The sequence below is a fragment of the Aotus nancymaae genome, unplaced genomic scaffold (assembly GCF_030222135.1).
Source record: "Aotus nancymaae isolate 86718 unplaced genomic scaffold, 86718_ANA_hifiasm-v0.15.2.pri h1tg000053l, whole genome shotgun sequence".
In the NCBI taxonomy this organism is placed as follows: Eukaryota; Metazoa; Chordata; class Mammalia; order Primates; family Aotidae; genus Aotus; species Aotus nancymaae.
The window spans coordinates 27,931,475-27,957,144 of record NW_026988467.1 but is presented as its reverse complement, the minus strand read 5'-3'; the positions used below and the strand labels follow the sequence as shown (position 1 = coordinate 27,957,144).

The following is a 25,670-nucleotide window of genomic DNA, read 5'->3' as shown; positions in this document are numbered from 1 at the left end:
GGGGACAGAGGCCACCCCGAGGACCGCCCCAGGTGGGCGACCAGGGCCCGCACAGCTGCCCCGACCCCAGGCTCCAAGCTCAGTCTCCCCAGGTCCCGGAGGGCGCCTGCCGAGGGCACTCCCCTCCTGCCCGCGCGCCCCGCCCTCCCCCGCGGAAACCCGAGCCGGGACCGCAGCTGCCCGGAGCTCGCCGGCCGGGGAGGGGCAGGGGGACAGGGGCAGCGGGATCGAGGTGCCGAGAGAGGGCCCAGGAGGGCGAGCAGGCGGGGCGCCGGCCCAGAAAGACAAGTTCGCAGAAGGGAAAAAGAAGAAACTACTCGGAACAGAACAGAAGAAAGTGCGAGCCCGCAGCAGGAACGGGCGGCGCGCGCGCGGGCGGGACTCACGCAGCTGAGCAGGGAGCAGGCTCCCAGGCAGGCCCCCATGGCGGCGGCTTCGGGCGCCCGGCGTGGAGCGCGGGGCGCGGGGCGCGGACCTCGGGATCCGGGTGCGGGGCCTGGCCCCTCCCCGGCCCCGGCCCCGGCCCCGCCCCGCCCCGGCCCCGCCCCACCTGCCGAAGCTACTCGACGCTTTCCGTAGGCGCTCGGGGCCTCCCCGGACTCACCTGGGGCAGGTGCGTGGGGCGGAACCCTAGGGGAAAAGAGCGGTCGGAAATTCTGGCGGCCACGCGAGCTGCGCCATCTGACCCAACCCTGGCCCGGGCTCACATCCTGCTCCAAAGCGAGCGTTCGGAAATCGACCTCGGTTTAAGCCCGTGCGACCTCAGGACACGTGTCACCCTTGAGGACAGAAGCCAAGAGGTGGTCACCGCTAACTCCTCAGTGCTTGGCGCAGAGCCTTTGCTCAATATGTAGGTGCTGAAGTTGAATGCTGAATGATTGGATAAAGAAACTTCGGCAAGTCACTGCACCTCTCTGAGCCTCAGTTTCCCAGTGTGTAAAGTGAGGATACATACCTCATAGGGTGGTTACAACACATGGTAGGTGCTTGACAAATGTAAGCTCCTATCGTTCACTGTTTTCCTCTTTTTTAAGAGACTGTCACCCCCCCTGGAGTGCAGTGGTGCAATCGTAGCTCACTGCAGCCTTGACCTCCTGGGCTCAAGTGATCCTCCTGCTTCAGGCTCCTGAGTAGCTGGGACTACAGGTGCATGCCACCAGGCCCACCTACTGCTTCTTCTAAGACCCCAGCCTCTCCCTCTAAACGCATCCTCCCTTCTCTCCATCTGTTCTTCAAACTCCACTGACTCCCAGCAGCCTGCTGGGAGCCACACACTCCCCACAGCCACCCGCGCTTGGTGGCTTATCACTCCCTAGGGATGCCCAAACTCTGGTCCCTCGCTAAGGAGGTCAGAAGGCAGGGAGAGGCGGCCACATTCCTGGCAGATGGCTCTCCAGGAGTAGGTGTGAGAGACCCAGAAGTAGGGCTCTGTAATTACTCTCCCTTCAGCCCTGTCCTCAGCCACCTCTGGACAAGATAATGTTAGGGAAAGAAGGCTCTATGCCTTGAAGCTGGCCTCAGGGCCAAAGAGCTGGGTTCACTGCATTCTTGGGTGATTCACTGGGCGCCAGGCTTAGCCATTAATTGCATGAGGACTGTTCCACAAACACACCCTACACTTTCCCTCCTCCGCACTTTTGCCCACACAATGCCCCCCTCTTTTTTATTTTATTTATTTTTTGAGACAGGGTCTCGCTGTCACCCAAGCTGGAACACAGTGGCCCAATCATGGGCAGCTTCAACCTCCTGGACCTCAGGTGATCCTTCCCTCTCAGCCTCTCAAGTAGCTGGGACCACCAGTGTGTACTACTATGCCTGGCTACTTTTTAAAAAAATTTTTTGTAGAGATGAGGTCTCCTTATGTTGCCCAGGCTGGTCTCAAACTCCTGGGCTTAAGCAATCCTCCTGCCTTGGCCTCCCAAAGTGCTGGGATTCCAGATGTGAGGCACTGCACCTGGCAGATGCCCTCCTCTTGAAGGTCCTTCTCCTTATCCCTCTTTCTCCCCTTTGAAGCTTGCTCACATGCCATACCTCTCAGTGAAGAGAGCCACCACCATCACCCCCAACCCACTACCTGCCTCCATTAGAAATAAACATCCTTGTGATTCCCCCAAGCTTCCAAACAACATGGGCCTCCCTTATGGCCTCACAAACAACCCGAGCACATGCCCGACTTTCCCGCATTGTACCATTTCAGCCCCACAACAGCCCTGAGAAGTTGATTAATTCCACACTCACTCCAGTTTACAGATGAGGAAACTGAGGCACAATGAAGTAATGACACGCTAAACCTAAACCTTGACATTGAATAAACATTGACTATGATCACTGTGGTTGCTGTTACTGTTGCTTGAGGCTACACAGCTCAGAAGAAGCAGAGCTGGAGGGCCACCTGGCCTGGCTTTCACCCTGATGTCCTACTGCTTCCTTTGGAAAAGTGCAGGTGACAATATCTAGTCTTCCTATTCTTCTGTCCAGTAATATTTCAGTCGTTGCCTAGCCCGAGGCCTTTAGGAGACTGTGACCCACCCAAGAATGGTCTGCTCTCTGGCCACCCCCTCTCCTGCCCGGAGCACAGTACAGGGCCTGGCACAGTCATGCAGTGAATGCTTGCTGGATGAATGTCTGAACTTTTACCATAAGTCCACTTTCCTCCTTTTGCTGTGACTGACATTCTGATCCAAAAGCAACCCCTACATGGTCATCTTCTGCACAGAAACCTTTACACCGAAATACCACTAAGCAGTCTGAAGTGAGCCCTCCTCACATGCTCCCATCCCAGGGCCAGCTCCCTTGGACACTTCTGCTCCAAGAGCTGAATTTTTCATTCTACATCCCCTCCCTATCCATGACCTGGAACAGGAGAAAGCACCCAAGACCAAGAGGAGTGACCCCTGGGATTCCTGTTCTGCCACAGAACATGCCCTATGCCCCATGCCCTATGCCATCCTTGGGGGGCGACTTCACCCCACAAAGGGTGTCCGTCCATCCCCTTCCCTGAAATAGGGAGGGCTATTCTGTTCAATCTCACAGAGCCAGCATGAGCATCTGAAAAAGTATTCTAAGAAATAAGCAGTTATCTGCAAGGAACGAGGGATTAAGCTGACTGCACGTGTAAAGGGACAGGCACTCTGGCTTCAGGCTAACATTTTTCAGAGCAAGGTAATGTGCTGCCACTGTCCTGGCCTCCTGCCTGCCCAAGACCAAGGCCAGCTGGGCTCTCACATGCTGGGCATGGAGGGCATAACTCACTGTGTGGCTGGGTCCTGGTGACTCCTCCTCTCTCAGCCTCATGCTTCTCATCTGTAAAATAGAGATAAGATATTTTGCCCCAGATATCTCGGGGGACTACTGAGGAGATGAAATGAGGACATAGATAAAGAGTTTCATTTCTTGGTACCCTGGCCAGCCCATCAGCCTTTACTCCCAGCCTTGAATCTCCTGCATGGGGCCAGAATAGCTCTGTCTCTCACACCCCCAAAATCAAGATCAAAGTCAGCAGCTATGTGATACTGGCAAGTCACCCAACCACTGTAAGCCTCACTGGAGGGTTGGAATTAGGATTCTGCTCCTCCACCCAATGCCATGTAAACCATGTCCCTTGAAAGAAACATGTAGGGGTCATTTGGTCCATTGCCCTATGTCCATCACCCAGCCCAGACAGATGCTCAACTGTCTAGTTCCCAAAGAAAGCAGGCTCTGACTTCTTGGACCACCCACCTCAACGTTCTCTAATCTGATCTCATTGGGCCTGAGTTTTCAAATCTGCAACATAGGAACAAACACCTGCCCCAGCCCCAATGCCCCCAATCCATTCTCACCCCATCCCTTCTTACCATCCTCCCATCCATGAGGACTCAGATGTGTGCTGGCTTTGAGTCTCCTATCCCTTGGGCTTTGCTGCCTGCACTGGCCTCTATTTCCTGCTTCTGACCCATTTACAGAGCAGGGCTGAGGCCATCCCTTATGAATATGCATATAGGATAATAAGAGCTTGGGATTGGAGGAGCATCTGGGGAGAGGTATTCACATATGCACCATCCTCTCTGCTCTCCCCATAAACACCCCCCAACCAAGGCTGTCCTTCCTCGCAAAGAGTGCATGGGATTTTGGAGCAAAGGCTAAAGTAACGATAATCGTATTCACAGCAAGAATTTTTAAGAGCTTACAACATGCCAGGCATTCTGCTGAGATTATCTCCTTTAAGATGTATCTAAGGTAGGAACTATTGGCTCATTTAGAAGATAAGGAAATTGATGTTGCAAGAGATTAGGTAACTTTACATAAATCATATGGGGAACATGCATAGTGATCATGTGCAGAGCCAGAATGGAACCCAGGTTTCCTCAGAAGAATGGAATTCCAAAGCTGTTCTCTAAACCCCTGCTGCCCAGATGTTCAGGGCCAAGCCAGGAGCCCTGGGTGGTCATGGAGCCACACCTGGATCTCACGTGCCAGCAGGTGAGCCCACAGTGATCTTAGGTGATTTTATGAAAGGACCCAGGTCCTGGCAAGGACTCTATCTGGAAAGTATGAAGACAGGCAGACACAATGCGTGTTCACACGTGTGCAGGCACACAGTGAGGCAAGCTTAGCATACACAAACACAGGGTGTTCTGCGTGCATGGATCTAACTGTGTGGGGTAGGGGTACTCCTGTGGCTGCCCAGTGTATGTGCCTCTAGTCTGCTCTGGTGACTTTTTTCCAATCAACACTTAGAGAGGGCCACAGTGGGCAAGGAGCTGGGAATGCAGTGTGAACAGGGCAGACACAGTCCCAGCCTGTGTAGAGTGGATGGTCTGTGGGCTTTGCTTCCCATATGCAGTAACACTCTGGAAGGAATCCGTTTCCTTTGTGGGAAGCGACCAGATGGATAAGAGTGGAAAAGGTAGGACAGCTGAGGTGGGTCGCTCAAGGGAGCCTCTGGAACTTGCCAGAAATGTGGTGGAGGAGAGAGCCAGGACCTGGCACCGGCTCCATGAGAGCCACAGGTCTGAGGGTTCCCAAAGGTCTCCAGATGCTTTCCTTACAGATGTCCAGAGTCTTGAATGCACACGTGGGCAGTGTGTGATGTTAGTGGTGGGGGGGGGGCGCTGTTTAGGTACATGTGCACAATGAGCGTGTGTGGTTAGGTGGATATGAGCATGGAGTATTCATGTATAAATGTGGGGACATGGGTAAGTCATATGTGGTATGTACACATATGAGGTTTACATGTAGAGGTAGGGGTGTGCCTGTGTGTGTAGCGGGGCCTGTTACTGCAAAGGAGAGAAGAGAGTGTCATTTGGCCCAGGCCTCACATTCAGAAGCCTCAAAAATGCATCCAAAAATGAGATGGAATGAAAGGAGGGAGAGAGGGATGGATGGCTAGGTAGATGGATAGGCAGAGGGCTGGCTGTGCGGAGAGATGGCTAGAGGGTTGGACAGAGGGATGGATATATGATAAGGCAGATAATGCAAAATGTTCATTGTAGCCCCTAGGTGCTGCATATACAGGTGCTCACTGTGCCTGAACCCCTCCGGATGCTTGACACTTTTCATAATACAATATGCACACAAAGTGGGCTGGATGTCTAGCCCCAGAGAATCATGGATGAGATGGAAAGAATAGAATGCTCTTCATACCATTTGAAACTTACATCCCATCACTGGACCACACAGCAATGTGAAATCACATTTTTTATAATTTTTTTGATGATCTTGTGAGTCTCTCAATTACATCGTATTGGATGTGTGTGGGTGCATGTGTGTATTTTTTTTTTTTTAGACGGAGTTTCGCTCTTGTTACCCAGGCTGGAGTGCAATGGCGCGATCTCGGCTCACCGCAACCTCCGCCTCCTGGGTTCAGGCAATTCTCCTGCCTCAGCCTCCTGAGTAGCTGGGATTACAGGCACGCGCCACCATGCCCAGCTAATTTTTGTATTTTTAGTAAAGACGGGGTTTCACCGTGTTGACCAGGATGGTCTTGATCTCTTGACCTCGTGATCCACCTGCCTCGGCCTCCCAAAGTGCTGGGATTACAGGCTTGAGCCACCGCGCCCAGCGCATGTGTGTATTTTTAAAAAAGCATTAATTTGGCCGGGTGCAGTGGCTCACGCTTGTAATCCCAGCACTTTGGGAGGCCGAGGCAGGTGAATCACGAGGTCAGGAGTTCAAGACCAGCCTGGCCAACACAGCAAAACTCCGTCTCTACTAAAAACACAAAAATTAGCTGGGCGTGATGGCAGGAGCCTATAATCCCAGCTACTCAGGAAGCTGAGGCAGGAGAATCGCTTGAACCCGAGAGGGAGAGCTTGCAGTGAGCCGAGATCGCACCACTGCACTCCAGCCTAGGCAACAGAGCTAGACTCCGTCCCAAATAATAATAATAATAATTAATTTGTTAGATAAAAACATACCACAGTTGTGAACACCCTATTTAGGCCTTCTTCATTTTTAAATTACCAGGAGCTTTAAAAGACAGAAGTGGCCTGGCTCGGCCAGGCGCAATGGCTCATGCCTGTAATCCCAACATTTTGGGAGGCCAAGGCGGGCAGATCACCTGAGGTTGGGAGTTCAAGACTAGCCTGACCGACATGGAGAAACCCTGTCTCTTCTAAAAAATACAAAATTAGCCAGGTGTGGTGGCACATGCCTGTAATCTTAGCTACTTGGAAGGCTGAGGAAGGAGAATCACTTGAACCTGGGTGGCAAAGGTTGCAGTGAGCCGAGATCACACCATTGCACTCCAGCCTGGGCAACAAGAGCAAAACTCCATCACAAAAAAAAAAAAATAAGAAGAAGAAGAAGTGGCCTGGCTCTCTCCATCTATGAGCGCCTGATATGGGTGTGCATATGGGTTTGCATGTATGTGCACCTGTCAGGGATGTGAGCACACATAGGTGGGTTAGGCTGATACCCATGTGAGTGCCCACACAAAGAGCTCAGCCTCCTCCAAGCCCCGCTGGGGCCAGCACCACTCTGAGGTGAGACGGACATCTTAGGACTGAGGAAGGGCAGCCACTAGCCTCAGGGCAGCATAGAGGACCAGGAACTCTGTCATCTGAGGCTTGGACACGCTCAGGCCAAGCGGCGTCCTTTGGCCAGCAGTGAGGTGTGGGAGGCTGTTTCCTGGAGGAGGATGGGGCAAAGGCTGTCCAGAGCCCTCCTGGGCCTAGTGGCTCCTTTCTTCCTCCCCATACATTTATATCTCCCATCAGGACCTTTCATCCTCCCCTGCTCAGTGCCTGTGGGCCCAAGCTGTCAATACCCCATCATTGGACAGATGGAGAAATGGAGCCCTAGAGAGAATGGAGTCACTCAGGCCACATAACAAGTCAGCCCAGAGCCAGTCTGAGATCCAGCCTAGGTTCTGCTCTCTGCCCCTATTGCCTACCATCTCTGCACCTCCCTCCCTCAGTCATTTGTCCACCAGCCAAGGTCTGCAGGGGTCCTACAGAATGGGCTCCAGGCCCAGTAGACCCAGCAGGGAAGGCCCCAGAGTGCCCTCCTGACTGGGCAGGTCACATATAAAATCCAGGAAGACAGGTGGGCACCAGAAACAGCAGGTGGCTGAGAGGCAGGGCCTGGCTCAGCCACTGACCCTGTTTGAGTGACCCTGAACAGCTCCCTGCCCCTCTCTGGGCCTCAGTTTCTTCATCTGTAAAATAAATGGGTTGAGTCCGGGAGCAGTGGCTCACACCTGAAATCCTAGTACTTTGGGAGTCCTAGGCAGATGGATCACTTGAGCTCAGGAGTTTGAGACCAGCCTGGGCGAGACCCCATCTCTACTAAAAACACAAAAAAATAGCCAGGCGTGGTGGTGCTCACCTGTAGTCTCACCTACTTGGTAGGCTGAGGTGGGAGGATCCCTTGAGCCTGGGGGTAGTGGTTGCAATAAGCCAAGATCGCACCACTGCACTCCAGCCTGGGCAACAGAGTGAGACCCTATCTAAAAAAAAAAAATAAAATAGATAAATAAATTAAAATTAATGGTTGAACTATTAACAGTGGCTTTCAAATAATGTTTTGAAGCAGAATCCCTAAGCACCTATAAGAGGAGCTCCCCTGTCCCATGTAGAGAAGGCAGGGATCTTGGCCCCTTACCCACTCTCCACTAAGAAGCTGGCCAAAGAATGTCCCACTGCACAGAAGCAGTGGATAAGAAACCAGCCTTCAGCACATAACTGGGGCCCAATTCCAGTTGGGCCATTTACCAACTGCACAGACCCAGGAAAGGCTCTCCAAGCCTCAGCTTGCTCATCTGTAAAATCAGGGCAATGATACCAACCTCCTACAGCTGTATGACAATTAACTGAGATAATTCATGTCCAGTGTTTGGTATGTGGTGAACATATTAAAATTTGAAGCAACAGTGACTGTTACTACTAGTTAGCCCTCAGATGAGAACCGGCATGAACTCGCTGGCTTCACCATGAGTTATATCTCTTGTGCCAGACCCCAAAGCCAGTGCATTTTGGCAGCTGCTATCCCAAATTCCTCAGCCCCACCTACCTCTGCAGCTGCTCCAGAATAGCTGGGCATACAGGGGCTACAGCACGGCCAGGCTGGGGCCCCAGGGAGGGCAAGCACAGGGCTTCCTGTAATCAGGCCAGGCCTCAGAGCAAGGCCCATTTCATCTGGACAGCCAAGCCCCTGCAGGCCATCATTACCTCCCCCACCCTTGCTCAGCACCCAAACCTGACCCAGCTGCTGAAGCCTCAGAGAGAAGGCAGCAGGTGTTTAGCCAAAGGCTTTCATTCCCAGGATCCCTCCCCAGGGTCTCCTAGGCCGACTGGGCTCAGGGAAGTTTCTAGTGACATAAGCAGGAAAGAAAGTCTGTCTGAAGCCAGGCAACAGTCTACCCTGAGGAACAACAGAAACCTGGCATTTAGACTTCTACAACCCAAAAGTTGAAGGAAGCTCTATAGCCATCTCATGTATATACATGCAATACAATACCATTCAACCTTAAAAGACAGGAAATTCTGACACATGCTACGACATGACTGAACTTTGAGAATGTTATGCTAAGTAAATAAGCCAGACACAAAAGGACAAAAACTGTATGATTTCACTTATACGAGGTACCCAGAGTAGTCTACTTTGTAGAGCCACAAAGCACAATGATAGTTTCCAGGGGGTGGGAAGAGAGCAGAATGGGGAGTTATTAAAAACACAAGATGGGCCGGGCATAGTGTGTAATCCCTGAGGCAGGAGAATCGCTTGAACCTGGGAGGCAGAGGTTGCAGTGAGCCGAGATCTCACCATTGCATTTCAGCCTGGGCAACAAGAGTAAAACTCTGTCTCAAAAAAAAAACCCCATAAGATGAAAGACAAGTCTTGGCTGGGTGCAGTGGCTCTTGCCTGTAACTCCAGCACTTTGGGAGGCCAAGGCAGGAAGACTGCTTGAGCCCAGAAGTTCAAGATCAGCCTGGGCAACATGGTGAGGCCTCTATCTCTAAAAAACATTATATATATATTATATATAATATATAATTATATAAAATTATAATATATAATTACAATATATAATATATAATTTTATATATAATATAAAATTATATAAAACATATATATATGTTTTCTTGTTTGTTCTTTGAGACCAAGTATTGCTCTTGTTGCCCAGGCTGTAGTACAATAGCACTATCTCAGCTCACTACAACCTCCATCTCCCAGGTTCAAGCAATTCTCCTGTCTCAGCCTTTCAAGTAGCTGGGACTACATGCGCCCGCCACCACACTCGGCTAATTTTTGTATTTTTAGTAGACACTGGGTTTCATTATGTTGGCTGGGCTGGTCTCAAACTCCTGACCTCAGGTGATCTGCCTGCCTCGGCCTCCCAAAGTGCTGGGATTACAGGTGTGAGCCACCATGCCCAGCCTCATAAAAAATAATTTAAAAAAATTTTTAAAAAGAAAGACAAGTGTTGACGAGGATGCAGAGAAACAAGAACATTTGAACACTGCTGGTGGGAATGTAAACTGGTACAGCCATTATAGAAAACAGTATGGAGGCTCCTGAAAAAATAAAAATAGAACTACCACATGATCCAGCAATCCCGCTGTTGGTTACGTATCCAAAAGAAATTAAATCAGTAAGTCAAAGAGATGTCTGCACTCCCATGTTCACTGCAGTATCATCCACAATAGCCAAGCTATGGAAGCAATCTAAGTGTCCATCAATGAATGAATGGATAAAGAAATTGTGATGGCCAGGCGTGGTGGCTCATATGGTGAAACCCCATCTCTACTAACAATACAAAAATTAGCCAGGCGTGGTGGCGGCCGTCTGTAATCCCAGCTACTTGGGAGGCTGAGGCAGAACGATTGCTTGAACCCTGGAAGTGGAGGTTGCAGTGAGCTGAGATTGTGCAATAGCACTCAAGCTTGGGGAACAAGAGCAAAACTCCATCTCAAAAAAAAAAATTGTGATACATACACAATAGAATACTATACAACCTTTAAAAGGTTGTCCTGTCATTTGTGACAACATGATGAACCTGGAGAGCATTATATTAAGTGAAGTAAGCCAGACACAGAAAGATTAATACTGCATGATCTTACTTATATGAAATTTTAAAAGCTGGACTCATAGAAGCAGAGAGCAGAACGGTGGTTACCAGGGGCTGGGGCAGGGTCCAAGGGATTGAGGAGATGTTGGTCAACAGATACAAAATCTCAGTTAGACAAGAGGAATAAATTCAAGAGACTTATTGTACCACGTAGTCACTATAGTTATTAACAATGTATTGTATACTTCTAAATCACTGAGAGTAAATTTTAACTGTTCTCATTGCAAAAAAAAAAAAAAAAAAATAGCATGTGGGCTGGGCGCAGTGGCTCATGCCTATAATCCCAGCACTTTGGGAGGCCCAGGCGGGTGGATCACCTGAGGTCAGGAGTTCAAGACCAGCCTGACCAATATGGTGAAACACCATCTCTTAAAAATAAATAAATAAATAAATAAAAAATAGTATGCGAGGTGATGCATACTTAGCCCAATTAGCCATTCCACAATATATACATATTTATTTTTATTTTATTTTATTTTTTGACAGGGTCTTATTATGTCACCCAGGCTAGAGTGCAATGGTGCCAACCCAGCTCACTTCAACCTCCACCTCCCAGGCTGAAGCCATCCTCCCACCTCAGTCTCCCAAATAGCTGGAACTATAGGCATGTGCCACCACAGCCAGCTAATTTTTGTATTTTTTGTAGAGATGGGGTCTTATCACGTTGCCCAGGCTGATCTCGAACTCCTGGGCTCAAGTGATCCATCCACCCATCTCAGCCTCACAAAGTGCTGGGATTACAGGCATGCACTGCCGTGCCTGGCCAATATATACATATTTCAAAGCATTACATTGCACACCATAAATGTATAAATTTGTATTTGTCAATTTTTTTTAAGTTCTCTGATTTGAATAATAAAGAGATAAGCACACACATCTAGTGCCTTCTCTCAGTTAACAGATGGAACAACTGAGGCCAAGACAGGAGAAAGGACTTACCAGAGTACACACAATGAGTGTGTGTTGAGAGGCATTCTCTGGCTTCCTGCTTCTTCCTAAACAAGCCCTCACCCCTACACCCCAGTTTCCCCTGCTGCTGGAACAGTCCCCTAACTACAAGCTTCCAGCTGGTTCTTCAGCACATCCAGAATTTCATCAGTCTTTTTAAAAATTAACTTTGCTCCTTTACTCTGGGTTTCATTCCCTCCAATTATAAAATCCTACCTGTTCCACGATAGCAGGGAGCTTGTCTGCCTGGTTCACCACAGGATCTTAACTCCCAGAGTTGCATCTAGCTGGGCATTGCAGAGGCTGAATAAAAAATGAATTTTAGGCTACGTGTGGTAGCTCATACCTGTAATCCCAGCACTTTGACAGGCCAAAGTGGGTGAATCACTTGAAGTCAGGAGTTCCAGACCAGCTTGGCCAACATGGTGAAACCCTGCCTCTACTAAAAATGCAAAAATTAGATGGGGCACGGTGGCTCACACCTGTAAACTTTGGGAGGCTGAGGCAGGCGGATCACAAGGTCAGGAGATCGAGACCATCCTGGCTAACACAGTGAAAACCATCTCTACTAAAAATACAGTAAATTAGCTGGACATGGTAGTGGGTGTCTGTAGTCCCAGCTACTCAGAAGCCTGAGGCATGAGAATCACTTGAACCAGGGAAGCAGAGGTTGCAGTGAGTCAAGATTGTGCCACTGCACTCTAGCCTGGGTGACAGAGCAAGACTCCGTCTAAAAAAAAAAATTTAGCCAGGCCTGGTGGTACACACCTGTAATCCCAGTTCCTTGGGAGGCTGAGGTGGGAGAATTGCTCGAACCCAAGGTTGCAGTGAGCTGAGAATTGCACTCCAGGCTGAGTGACAAAGCATTTTTTTGCATCTCAAAAAAAAAAAAAAGAATTCACCAATGGATTCCCATCTTTGACATACTTTAATATGTCCTATTTTCATCTATTCTAATGCTTAAACACTTTTTTTAAATTAATTTTTTTTTTAATTTTGAGACAGGCCGGGCGTGGTGGCTCACACCTGTAATTCTAGCACTTTGGGAGGCCGAGGTGGGTGGATCACCTGAGGTCAGGAGTTCAAGACCAGCCTGGCCATCATGGTGAAACCCCATATTTATTTAAAAAAAAAAAAAAATTGAGACAAGATCTCGCTCTGTCATTCAGGCCAGAGTACAGTGACACGATCTAGACTCATTGCAACCTCTGTCTCCCAGGGTTCAAGCAATTCTCATGTTCAGCCTCCTGAGTAGCTGGGATTACAGGTGTGCACCACCACACCAAGCTACTTTTTGTATTTTTAGTAGAAACAGGGTTTCACCATGTTGGCCAGGCTAGTCTTGAACTCCTGACCTCAAGTAATCCTCCCACTTTGGCCTCCTAAAGTGCTAGGATTACTGGCATGAGCCACCATGCCTGGCCATATAAACACTATACAAACAATCTGGACTCACACTACCTAAATAAGTTTGTGTCCTGTCTTTTTCTTTTTCTTTTTTTAAGAGATGGGGTCTTGCTATGTTGCCCCGGCTAGAGTGCAGTGGCTATTCACAGGCGTAATCCCACTAGTGATCACCACAGGAGTTTTGACCTGCTCCATTCAAATAACCGACCTGGGCCAGTTTACTCCTCCTTAGGCAACCTGGTGGTCTCCCGCTCCCGGGAGATCACTATATTGATGCCGAACTTAGTGCAGACACCCGATTGGCATAGCACACTAAAGCCCAGAACTCCTGGGCTCAAGCGATCCTCCAGCCTCAGCCTCCCGAGTAGCTAGGACTACAGGCACTCACCACCGTGCCTGGCGTGTCCTATCTTTTTCACATAACATTCCATCATGAGCATTTTTCCTTGCTGTTACTACTAATTAGCCCTCAGATGAGAACCAACATGAACTTGCTGGCTTCACCATGAGTTATATCTCTTGTGCCAGACTCCAAAGCCAGTGCATTTTGGCAGCTGCTATCCCAAATTCCTCAGCCCCGCCTACCTCTGCAGCTGCTCCAGAACAGCTGGGCATAAAGGGGCTGCAGCACGGCCAGGCCGGGGCCCCAGGGAGGGCAAGCACAGGGCTCCCTGTAATCAGGCCAGGCCTCAGAGCAAGGCCCATTTCATCTGGACAGCCAAGCCCCTGCAGGCCATCATTACTTTCCCCTCCCTTGCTCAGCACCCAAACCTGACCCAGCTGCTTTTCTTTTCGAGACAGATTCCCACTGTGTCTCCCAGCCTGGGGTGCAGTATCATAATCTCAGCTGACTGCAATCTCCGACTCCCAGGTTCAAGCAATTCTCCTGCCTCAGCCTCCCAAGTAGCTGGGACTACAGGTGCCCACGACCATGCCTGGCCAATTTTTGTATTTTTAGTAGAGACGGGGTTTCACTAATGTTGGCCAGGATAGTCTTGAACTCCTGACCTCATGATCCACCCACCTCAGCCTCCCTAAGTGCCGGGACTACAGGCTTAAGCCACTGAGCCCGGCCTAAAATATTTTCTTAACAGCACTGAGATGGCTCCACACTCGCTGTCAGTGGATGTCCTCCACCCGAAGCTCCCTTCTTAGCCAGACTTCTGGGACCATTCAGGAGGGGGCAGTAGAGAACATTGTACTGCTGGCTCCCAGCACCCGGTCCCCCTCAACAAACATCTACAGAGCGTCTGATGTGCTGAGCACAATTCTAGGTCCCGGGAGGATGGCAGTGAAACAAACAAACAAAAGCCCTTTCTTTTTTTTTTCCTAGGTGGAGTCTTGCTCTGTCAGCCAGACTGGAGTGCAGTGGCGTGACGGCTCACTGAAACCACCACCTCCCAGGTTCAAGCAATTCTCCTGCCTCAGCCTCCCAGATAACTGAGTTTACAGGCGTATGCCACCACACCCAGCTAATTTTTTGTATTTTTAGTAGAGACGGGGTTTCACCATGTTGGCCAGGCTAGTCTTGAACTTCTGACCTCATGATCCACCCGCCTCGGTCTCCCAAATTGCTGGGATTACAGGCGTGAGCCACCACACCCAGCCAAGCCCTTGCTTTCACAGAGCTTGCATTTTAATGGGGAGTGAATGAATGAATGAACCAACGAAACTACTTCCTCTGGTTGGACATTGATGTCAGTGCTCCTTAAACGTTCCCTCTGCAGTAGCACTAGTGAACTGCAAGCAGGAAATCCCTTTTAAGTCTCATATGTTATTATTAATATGAATGTAAAGTCTGCATTCTACATGGGGTGGCCAACTTGTCCTGCTTTGCCTGGGACTTTTCCGGTTTGAGTACTGAAAGTTTCAAGTCCTGGGAAAACTATTTTTTTTTTTTTAGTTGGAGCTTCACTCTTGTTGCCCAGGCTGGAGTGCAATGGCACCATCTCAGCTCACTGCAACCTCCATCTCCTGGGTTCAGGTGATTCTCCTGCCTCAGCTTCCCAAGTAGCTGGGACTACAGGCGTGCACCACCATGCCCGGCTAATTTTGTATTTTTAGTAGAGATGGGGTTTCGCCACGTTGGCCAGGTGATCCGCACACCTTGGCCTCCCAAAGTGGTGGGATTACAGGCATGAGCCACTGCGCCCGGCCCCTGGGAAAAGTTTTAGTCCTGGGCAAACTAGAACAATTGGTAACCCTAGTCCTATGCCTATTGTATCCATATTAAAAATAATAATAAAATAAAATCAGCTAGCCAGGCATGGTTGTGCATGCCTGTAATCCCAGCTACTTGGGAGGCTGAGGCAGAAGAATTGCTTGAACTCAGGAGTCAGAGGTTGCAGTGAACTGAGATCGCACCGCTGCACTCCAGCCTGGGAGACAGAGCAAGACTCCATCTCAAAAAAAAAAAAAGACAAAAAACAAAAAACAGCCTTATTGACTTATGTTAAGAAACCATTCAGTGGTTTGTAGTACATTCACAAGGTTGTGCAATCACCACCACTGTCTAATTCCAGAACATTTTCCTCACCCCAGAAGGAAACCCCCATGCTGGTTTAGCAGTCACCCCTCATTCACACTCCTCCTAGGTCCCGGCAACCACTCATCTACTTCCTGTCTCTACTGATTTGCCTATTCTAGCCGTTTCTTTTACGACTGTCTTCTTTCACTTAACATAATGTTTTCAAGGCTCATCCATGTTGTAGCAGGTATCACTGTATCAGTGCCTTATTCTTTTGACTTGCCAAACGAGAGTCCATTGTACAAATATATACCATGCTTTGTTTATCCACTCATCAATTGTTAGACATTTAGGTTGCTTCTACGTTTTGACTCTTATGAATAATGCTGCCATGAACATACATATGCAAGTTTTTCTGTTTTTGTTTTTGAGATGGAGTCTCACTCTGTGACCCAGGCTGGAGTGCAGTGGCATGATCTCAGCTCACTGCAAGTTCCACCTACTGGGTTCAAGGGATTCTCCTGCCTCAGCCTCCTGAGTAGGTGGGATTACAGACACATGCCACCATGCCTGACTAATTTTTGTATTTTTAGTAGAGATGAGGGTTTCACCATGTTGGTCAGGCTAGTCTCGAACTCCTGACCTCATGATCTGCCCGCCTCGGCCTCCCAAAATGCTGGGATCACAGGTGTGAGCCACTGCGCCCGGCCCATAGTCAAGTTTTTATATGAACATATGTTTTCATTTATCTTCTGTATATACCTTGGCGTTGAATTATTGGGTCATGTGGTAACTCAATGTTTAACTTTTTGAGGAACTGTCAAACTGTTTTCCAAAGTTGCTGCACCATTTTACATCCCTACCAGCAATGTAAGAGGGCTCCAGTTTCTCCACATCCTTAGCTATACTTGTTATCATCTATCTTTTTGATTTTAGTCATCCTAGTGATGTGATGTGCTAGATTGGTCTAATATAAAGTTTTTCTTCTAAACTAATACGCCCTTTGAATGTGTACCACGTCTACCATATTGCTTAGAGCACCCTAACACACGACCCAGTACCTCTGAGGGCAAGGATACCAGCCTGAAGCATGTGGACTGAAGTAATTTGTAATGTTTTGATATTATAAATAACACTGTGATAACCAGCCTTGTAAAGACTTGTGTACCTCTATCATTTCTTTCCAGAAAAATTCTTAGGGATGGAATGGTTTGGTTAAGGGATACACGCTGAAAATGTAAACACATGGCACAAAATTTCAAAGGGTATACAGAGAAAAGTGAAGTTTCTTCCTTCCCCTGCCCTCAGACCCCTCCCCAGAAACAACCACAGGCACCAGTTTCTTACGTATCCTTCCCAAAACATCTTAGGGTGCACACTTTTGAGATTTTCAAAACAAATTGGCACCAGAAATTTGCACTAACTGATAGACCCATTGCTACTGGGAAAGTTTTCTTTTCGCCATTTTGCCTACATTGTTCTTTTTTTTTTTTTTCTTTTGAGACAGAGTCTCTCTCTGTCGTTCAGACTGGAGTACAGTGGCATGATCACAGCTCACTACAACTTCCACCTCTTAGGTTCAAGCGATTCTCCTGCCTCAGCCTCCCGAGTAGCTGGGATTATAGGTGTGCACCACATGCCCAGCTAATTTTTGCATTTTTAGTAGAGGTGGGCCACTGCACCTGGCCTTGCTTACATTGTCCCTATGTTTCTCTTTTTGCCACAATATTGTCTTTAATTTTTTTACTTGCTAATGAAATTGAACTTCTTTCCATTGTATTTTATTTGTTGTATTATTCATATGTATTATTTGTATTTTCCATGTTTATTATTTGTATTTCGTATCTGGTGCCAGAATTATCTTTAAAAAAAAAAAAAAAAAAACTCTGGCTGGGCCTGATGGCTTATGCTTGTAATCCCAGCACTCTGGGAGGCTGAGATGGGCAGATCTCTTGAGGTCAGGAGTTTGAGACCAGCCTGGCCAACATGGTGAAACCCGTCTCTATTAAAAATACAAAAATTAGCCAGACTCGGGAGGCTGAGGCAGGAGAATTGCTTGAACCCGGGAGGCGGAGGTCGCAGTGAGCCCAGATCTCACCACTGCACTCCAGCCCAGGCAACAGAGCGAGACTCCATCTCAAGGAAAAAAAAAATTAGCCGGGCATGGTGGCACATGCCTATAGTCCCAGCTACTCAGGAGGCTGAGGCAGGAGAATTGCTTGAATCCGAGAGGCGGAGGTTGCAATGAACTTAAATTGCTCTACCACACTCCAGCCTGGGCAACAGAGGAGACACCAACTCAAATAAATAAATAAATAAATTTTTAAAATCTAATCATGCTCTTGGTTAACACTTTTGGAGCTTCCCCACTACTTAGCAATAAAGACCCAGCTCCCTAACTGGCCCACAAAGCCCCACACAGTCTGACTCCAGCTGCTCCTGGCCCTTTTGTTTGGACAACTCGCAGTTTTCCAGAAACAGCCGTGTGGCTTCTTTCCTCCTGGCTCTGGCAGTTATAAACATCACCTCCTCTCTGATGACTTTCAGGCTTACCTCCACCACATGTCTCTCATGAACTCACTTGCTTACAGGGCCAGCTTTGTGGGCGTATGACTGCTGCAGAAGGACCCCATAGTTAAGAGGGCCCCTGGACTGGTTTGATGGTCTGCTGTCACTGTTTTGAAATTCATATTAAATTCTGGACAAGGGGTTCTGCATTTCATCTGCACTGGGACCTGCCAATTAGGTAGCAGGTCCTGCTGGTTTACCTTCTGTCTCTCACAGAGGATGAGATATCCTTTGACCCCAGGGTCAGTCCCAGCCCCTCTTGCATCCCCAGTGCCTGGCAGAAAACAAATGAATGCCTAAATTTTATGAATGAAATGAATGAATGGATGAAAACAAAGAAAGAATGATGGCATGAATTAAAGGAAGGAATCTGTTATTCCTTGAAGAGTAAGGTAGGTGGAATTGTCAATGTAAATGAAAGTCAAAAAGGCATTCCAGGCCGGGCGCGGTGGCTCACGCCTATAATCCAAGCACTTTGGGAGGCCAAGGCAGGTGGATTACGAGGTCAAGAGATCGAGACCATCCTGGTCAACATGGTGAAACCCCGTCTCTACTAAAAAATACAAAAATTAGCTGGGTATGGTGGCGCACGCCTGTAGTCCCAGCCACTCGGGAGGCTGAGGCAGGAGAATTGCTTGAATCCAGGAGGCGGAGGTTGCAGTGAGCCGGGATCGCGCCATTGCACTCCAGCCTGGGTAACAAGAGCGAAACTCTGTCTCAAAAAAAAAAAAGGCATTCCAAGTAGAGGGAAGGAACCCGTGGGCAAGAATTCACTGTGGACAGGGCTAGGAGGCCCTGGGATTGTGGTGGCACCAGCCTCAGTGGAATCGCCAGGACCAGGAGGAAGTGCGAGGGGTGGGTCCATAGCTGCTCTCTGGAAAGAGCTGTTTCTCTGACCTCAGTCAGGGAGAAAGCTCTGGAATCTAGAAGAGGAAGTTCTAATTAGTGCCCTCAAAAGGACTTCTCCTGTCACTGGAGGTAGCAAGCAGTCAGGCCAGGAAGTTGAGGGGGGTCAACGGGATGGCTTGACTCAGGGTTGGGCCATCAAAGCTTGGTGATCTTAATAACTCCAATTAAAGTGCCTTTGCACCTCCTGCCCACCCCACATTTAGTTTAAAGGGTTTCTCTGGGCCTTAAGCTCTCCCTTGGCGTCCTCTCTGACATCCCAGAAACTGGATGGTCATCAGGGTCCCAGGACCAGTGGGACCAGTGGGATGTTAGAGGCAGCCCCTCAATGGCTGCCCTAGCCACCCATGGGGATAGAGAGATAATGATCCCTTGGGGTTTATGGGCATAGGGCTTGGCCCTGCCCCAGCAAGAGAAGAAGCCCAATGGCTGCAAACCCCTTAGGGGGTTTTATATTGCCAACCTGGGTCCACCCACTCTGCCCCTCACCTCCTTCCGCCTGGGTCCACCCACTCTGCCCCTCACCTCCTTCCGCCTGGGTCCACCCACTCTGCCCCTCACCTCCTTCCGCCTGGGTCCACCCACTCTGCCCCTCACCTCCTTCCGCCTGGGTCCACCCACTCTGTCCCTCACCTCCTTCCGCCTGGGTCCACCCACTCTGCCCCTCACCTCCTTCCGCCTGGGTCCACCCACTCTGCCCCTCACCTCCTTCCGCCTGGGTCCACCCACTCTGTCCCTCACCTCCTTCCGCCTGGGTCCACCCACTCTGCCCCTCACCTCCTTCCGCCTGGGTCCACCCACTCTGCCCCTCACCTCCTTCCGCCTGGGTCCACCCACTCTGCCCCTCACCTCCTTCCGCCTGGGTCCACCCACTCTGCCCCTCACCTCCTTCCGCCTGGGTCCACCCACTCTGCCCCTCACCTCCTTCCGCCTGGGTCCACCCACTCTGCCCCTCACCTCCTTCCGCCTGGGTCCACCCACTCTGCCCCTCACCTCCTTCCGCCTGGGTCCACCCACTCTGCCCCTCACCTCCTTCCGCCTGGGTCCACCCACTCTGCCCCTCACCTCCTTCCGCCTGGGTCCACCCACTCTGCCCCTCACCTCCTTCCGCCTGGGTCCACCCACTCTGCCCCTCACCTCCTTCCGCCTGGGTCCACCCACTCTGCCCCTCACCTCCTTCCGCCTGGGTCCACCCACTCTGCCCCTCACCTCCTTCCGCCTGGGTCCACCCACTCTGCCCCTCACCTCCTTCCGCCTGGGTCCACCCACTCTGCCCCTCACCTCCTTCCGCCTGGGTCCACCCACTCTGCCCCTCACCTCCTTCCGCCTGGGTCCACCCACTCTGCCCCTCACCTCCTTCCGCCTGGGTCCACCCACTCTGCCCCTCACCTCCTTCCGCCTGGGTCCACCCACTCTGCCCCTCACCTCCTTCCGCCTGGGTCCACCCACTCTGCCCCTCACCTCCTTCCGCCTGGGTCCACCCACTCTGCCCCTCACCTCCTTCCGCCTGGGTCCACCCACTCTGCCCCTCACCTCCTTCCGCCTGGGTCCACCCACTCTGCCCCTCACCTCCTTCCGCCTGGGTCCACCCACTCTGTCCCTCACCTCCTTCCGCCTGGGTCCACCCACTCTGCCCCTCACCTCCTTCCGCCTGGGTCCACCCACTCTGTCCCTCACCTCCTTCCGCCTGGGTCCACCCACTCTGCCCCTCACCTCCTTCCGCCTGGGTCCACCCACTCTGCCCCTCACCTCCTTCCGCCTGGGTCCACCCACTCTGTCCCTCACCTCCTTCCGCCTGGGTCCACCCACTCTGCCCCTCACCTCCTTCCGCCTGGGTCCACCCACTCTGTCCCTCACCTCCTTCCGCTCTCTCCTCTTCATTCCTGCCCTCGTAGCCATAGCGGCTTCCTTTCCAGCTCCTGACCACATCAAGTTCATTCTTGTCTCAACCTTTGCCCTTGCTGTTCTCACTGCTTGCAACACTTATCCCTCAGATCTAGGCACTGCTGCTTCTCATTAGGCAAGACTCAGCTAGAAGACCACCTCCTCCCTGAGGAAGTCAACCCTTCTGCACCCCATGGCCTTGCTTAATTTTCAGACTGTCTGAATTGAAATCCTACCTCTATTAGCTGCTATCTTGGGCAAGTTACAGAGCCTCCCAGTGCCTCTGTTTCCTCACCTATACAATGAAGATAACAGCAGCACTTATATCATTATGCTGTTGGAGTAGTAAATGAGATGACACAGGGCCTAGCACATAGTAGGGCTCCATGCATGGTAACCATTGTGACTTTCACTGTCTGGCCCCTGGAGGTCACTTTGAGAGAAGAGACTGTGTCAGCCTGCACAGAGCTGTAACCCTGGGGCCTAAAACAGTGCTACATAAAAGGCACTCCAGAAATAGGTATTGGAATCATTGATTCATTTGTTTCTCTCTGGGTATTTTCCCTTTTGCTACTCTCCCTCTCCCAATTCAAGCAGATCATCTGTTAGGCAGACAAGAGGCTTCCCAGGCTGGCTCTGCGGATGGTGGCCAGAGCCCAGAGTGACCCAATGACCCCAAGCCGCACTGTGAACCCAACTTCGCAGAACAATTCTTGCCTTTCTAGTAACACCCAGAAGAAACAGAGAGAGATGTCAGCCCCAGAAGGGTCACTCAGAACAAAAAGGACAATGGGCTTTGCAAGGTGACCCATTTAAAAAACATACTGGGAACACATATGGACCTACCAAGGCTTAGCTGCACATAAACTTACCTCCCGTCTCGGCCAGGGGCAGTGGCTCATGCCTGTAATCCCAGCACTTTGTGGGGCCAAGGCGGGTGGATCACGAGGTCAGGAGTTCAAGAACAGCCTGACCAAACTGGTGAAACCCTATCTCTACTAAAAATACAAAAATTAGCTGGGCGTGGTTGCGCCTGCCTGTAGTCCCACCTACTGGGGAGGCTGAGGCAGGAGAATCGCGTAAACCTGGAAAGCGGAGGTTGCAGTGAGCCAAGATCACGCCACTGCACTCCAGCCTGGATGATAGCGAGACTCTGTCTCAAAAAAAAAAAAAAAAAATTATATCCCATCTCAACTTAGACACAGCTCCAGATTGAAGAAAAAGAAAGTTCTACTTTTTATACCTGAGTCATGGCCAATCACACCTGCCACTCAAATAGAAAGTTCTCCTATGACTCCTCACTGAGCACCTCTCGGAGCCTCAGTTCTGCCATTGTAAGGTGAAGGCATTTCCATCTCTCTCCTATGTTGTTTGTGCAGATTTCAGTCATGATAAAAAGTTCCCAGGGACCGGGCAAGGTGGTGACCTGTAATCCCAGCACTTTGGGAGGCCGAGACGGGAAGATCACTTGAGCCTGAGAGTTGAAGACCAGCCCGGGCAACAAAGTAAAACCCTGCCTCCACAAAACAATAAAAAATTAGCCATGGTGGAGCCACAGTAGCCCCAGCTACATGGAGGCTGAGGCAGGATTGCTTGGGGCCAGGAGATGGAGGCTGCAGTGAGCCACCATTGCCACACTGCACTTCAGCCTGGAGTACACAGCAAGACCTGCTCTCAAAACTAAAAGTTCCCAAGGACTTGCTGTGCTACCTCTTTTTTTTGAGACGGAGTCTTGCTCTGTTGCCAGGCTGGAGTACAATGGCGTGATCTCAGCTCACTGCAACCTCTGCCTCCCAGGTTCAAGTGATTCTTCTGCCTCAGCCTCCTGAGTAGCTGGGATGACAGGAGCCCACCACCAAGCCCGGCTAATTTTTTTTTTTATCTTTAGTAGCGATAGGGTTTCACCCTCTTGGCCAGGCTGGTCTTGAACTCCTGACCTTGTGATCCACCCAACTTAGCCTCCCAAAGTGCTGGGATTACAGGCGTTAGCCACCATGCCTGGCCTGTGCTACCTCTTTTAATCCTCTCAACAACCCTGTGAGATAAGAACTATCATCTCTGCTTTAAAATAAGGAAACCAAGGCACAAACTGATTGTGTAACCAGGTGAGGGTTTTTTTGTGGGGTTTTTTTTGTGGTTTTTTTTTTTTTTTTTTTTAAAGACGGGGTTTCACCATGTTGGTCAGGCTGGTCTTAAACTCCTGACCTCAGGTGATCTGCCTGCCTTGGCCTCCAAAGTGCTTGGATTACAGGTGTGAGCCACTACGCCCGGCCACCAGGTGAGTTTGAGCAGCTGGTCCAAGACTGAAGCTCAGGTCTAACCCCAGCCCCTGCCACCCTTCCTCTCCACGCAGAAAAAGAAGGTAATCAGAGGGTGTGATGGATATTTGGTAAACGGCAAAGACTTGTGCTGATATGGGTTGGTACAAGGTGGGGCTGGCGGTTGGGGAGGTGGAGGGCGCCGGGTACAGTGGCTCACACCTGTAATCCCAGCAGAGACGGGTGGATCACCTGAGGTCAGGGGTTCAAGACCAGCCTAGCCAACATGGTGAAACCCCATCTCTACTAAAAATACAAAAATCAGCCACGTGTGGTGACGCGCGCCTGTAATCCCAGCTACTCTTGGGAGGCTGAGGCAGGAGAATCGCTTGAACAGCCTGGAAGACAGAGTGAGACTCCGTCTCAAAAAAAAAAAAAAAAAAAAAAGAAAGAAAGAAAGAAAGTTGGAGGGAGGGGGCAGGCCTGGACACAGCGGGAATGAAGCCTGTGTGGCTCAGCACCGGCCACTGTGCAGCGGTGGTGCAATGCCACGCCAGACAGCGCTGTGGCTCTGCAGAGCGTGTCCCAGGAGGGCCTTCGCTGACCCCTGTTGACGGGAAAAGAAGGAGCAGTCCGGCCCGGCCGCCAGAGGTGGGGGAGGGGCGCGCTCAGACGCCCAGAGAGTGCACCTGACTAGTGTCAGGTGGCCCGTGTCAAGTGCCAGCTCTGTCTCTAGTTCTCAGGGTCACTTCCGGCTAGTTCCTCTCCTCTCGGGACACTCGTTTTCCCGTCTGGCTCAAGTGCGGAAGAATCCGAGCTGTGAGGCTCCGGGAACCCGCGCGCTCTCCTAGCTCGGCTCCGTAGTGCCCCCCAGTGGACAAACTGATAAGTGCCAACCTCAGCTTCGAGAAGACCCGCAGGAATCGCACCTTCTGTCTTCACTCACCGCCCTGGATGCCCGGAGGAGGTGCGCACATCCCTCATTTCCAGGGCCCAAGAGGAAGGCGAAGGTTCCGAGGAGATCTGGGCAGGCGAGGAAAATCCCCAGGCTCTGGTTCTGAGGCTTGTTTGCTGTGTGAATTTGCACTCCTCATCTTCCTCTTGCTTCCCTATCCCTAAGAAGGGAGTTAATAGGACGAGTCCTGGCCTGGGAGCCTAAGACTTGGTTTTCAATGTTAATGAGCTTAAGCAAGTCCCTGCCCTTCCCTGGGCCTCAGTTTCCCCATCTTCACAAGCTGAAGGCACCAAATGGTCTCAGGACCCTTCTGGCTCTGACATTCAGTAGTCTAAATGGGAATGATGTGTTTAGGGGAATTAAGAGGAGGTATAAGGGCCCTTAAACATCCACAGATAGATGCATAAGAAACCAGCCTTCAGCTGAGGCAGGAGAATATGAGCCCTTGCTATGGTATCCTGGCCAGCCCATCAGCCTTTACTCCCAGAGGTCTGGGAGATGATTTTGACTGGAACAACAATTATTAACATTTATAACTATAAACATTATATCATGGGGCCTCTTTTGTTGACAGTGTCCCATGGGATGTTTTTGGCTGGGGACAAGTCCATCAGTGCATAAGAGCCAGCTCACACCAGCTAGCAAGAGCAAATTACTAAAGTTTCAGGCATTTTGCAAGCTGGTTGTTGAACAGTCACTGTTAAAAATTAAATTGTATGCTGGGCACAGAGGCTCACACCAGTAATCCCAGCACTTTGGGAAGCTGAGGTAAGAGGAGGATCACCTGAGGCCAGGAGTTCCAGACCAGCCTAGGCAAAATAGCAAGACATACACCTCTATTTAAAAATTGTAATACCAGCTTTGCACAGTGGCAGTATCGTAGCCAGTGAAGTTTATCTGAGGCACGATTATTGCTAATTGAAAACTTTTTTCTTTCTTTCTTTCTTTCTTTTTTTTTAAAATAGAAATGGGGTGTCACCATGTCGGCCAGGCTGGTCTCGAACTCCTGACCCCAGGTGATCCACCCATCTTGGCCTCCCAAAGTGAAAACTTTTTTGAATACCCCACCATGACAACTTGAAATATAGTCGGCATTGGCAATTTTTGACAGTCTCTATGGAGACTGAAAGAAAAAAAAATCGTAATATTAGACTGGGCAACATAGTGAGATCCTGTCTCTACAAAAAACTTTAAACATTAGCTGGGTGTGGTGGTGCATGTCTGTATTCTCAGCTACTCAGGAGGCTGAGGTGAAAGGATTGCTTGAGCCCAGGTGGTCAAGGCTGCAGTGAGTGAGCCGTGATCATGCCACTGCACTCCAGCCTGGATGACAGAGTGGGACCCTGTTGTGGTCCGTGAGACCGGCACATCTGCCGGGGGTCTCTTGACCAGCAAGAGGGTCCCAATACCTGGAAGAGAGAGTGTGCGGAAGAAAAGAATGACAGAAAGAATGAGGTCTGGAGGGCTAAATCAGGCCAGGCCCAAGACAGCAGTTTATTTCTGGTGCACAGGAGCTTATATATGTTTTTACATACAGTGACTGACGTAGGTCCCATTACAGAAGTTTTATCAGGAGGGAACAGAAAATTACAAAGTAAGCAGGGGAGGGGGTAGCATACAGGTTTATCTAAAGGTCACTGAACACAAAACAAAAGATTCTTATCCTATAAAGATTCTTATCCTCTTATCAATAACTACAGTTACGGTAAGTAACATCAAGGCAAG

At 50.1% G+C, this 25,670-nt stretch overlaps 1 protein-coding gene and 1 pseudogene across 4 annotated transcripts in view; one reads left to right on the top strand and one right to left on the bottom strand.

Moving 5' to 3' along the window:
- Positions 1-11,542, bottom strand: part of SERINC2 (serine incorporator 2) — a 32,292-nt gene extending 20,750 nt beyond the window's left edge. The window contains exons 1-2 of one of the 4 annotated variants that reach the window (XM_012440156.3): positions 11,492-11,542; positions 3,253-3,303 (exon numbers count right to left, since the gene is read on the bottom strand). In XM_012440156.3, coding sequence (XP_012295579.2) covers positions 3,253-3,303 — 51 coding nt within the window. In that variant the 5' untranslated portion in view covers positions 11,492-11,542. Of the gene's footprint in view, positions 1-386; positions 479-604; positions 681-3,252; positions 3,304-11,491 lie in introns of those variants that run through there. The other 3 variants (XM_012440161.3, XM_012440160.3, XM_012440157.2) reach the window with 3 other exon arrangements.
- Positions 11,543-24,802: 13,260 nt separating this feature from the next.
- Positions 24,803-25,068, top strand: LOC135269590 (U4 spliceosomal RNA; annotated as a pseudogene).
- The last annotated feature ends 602 nt before the right edge of the window (positions 25,069-25,670 follow it).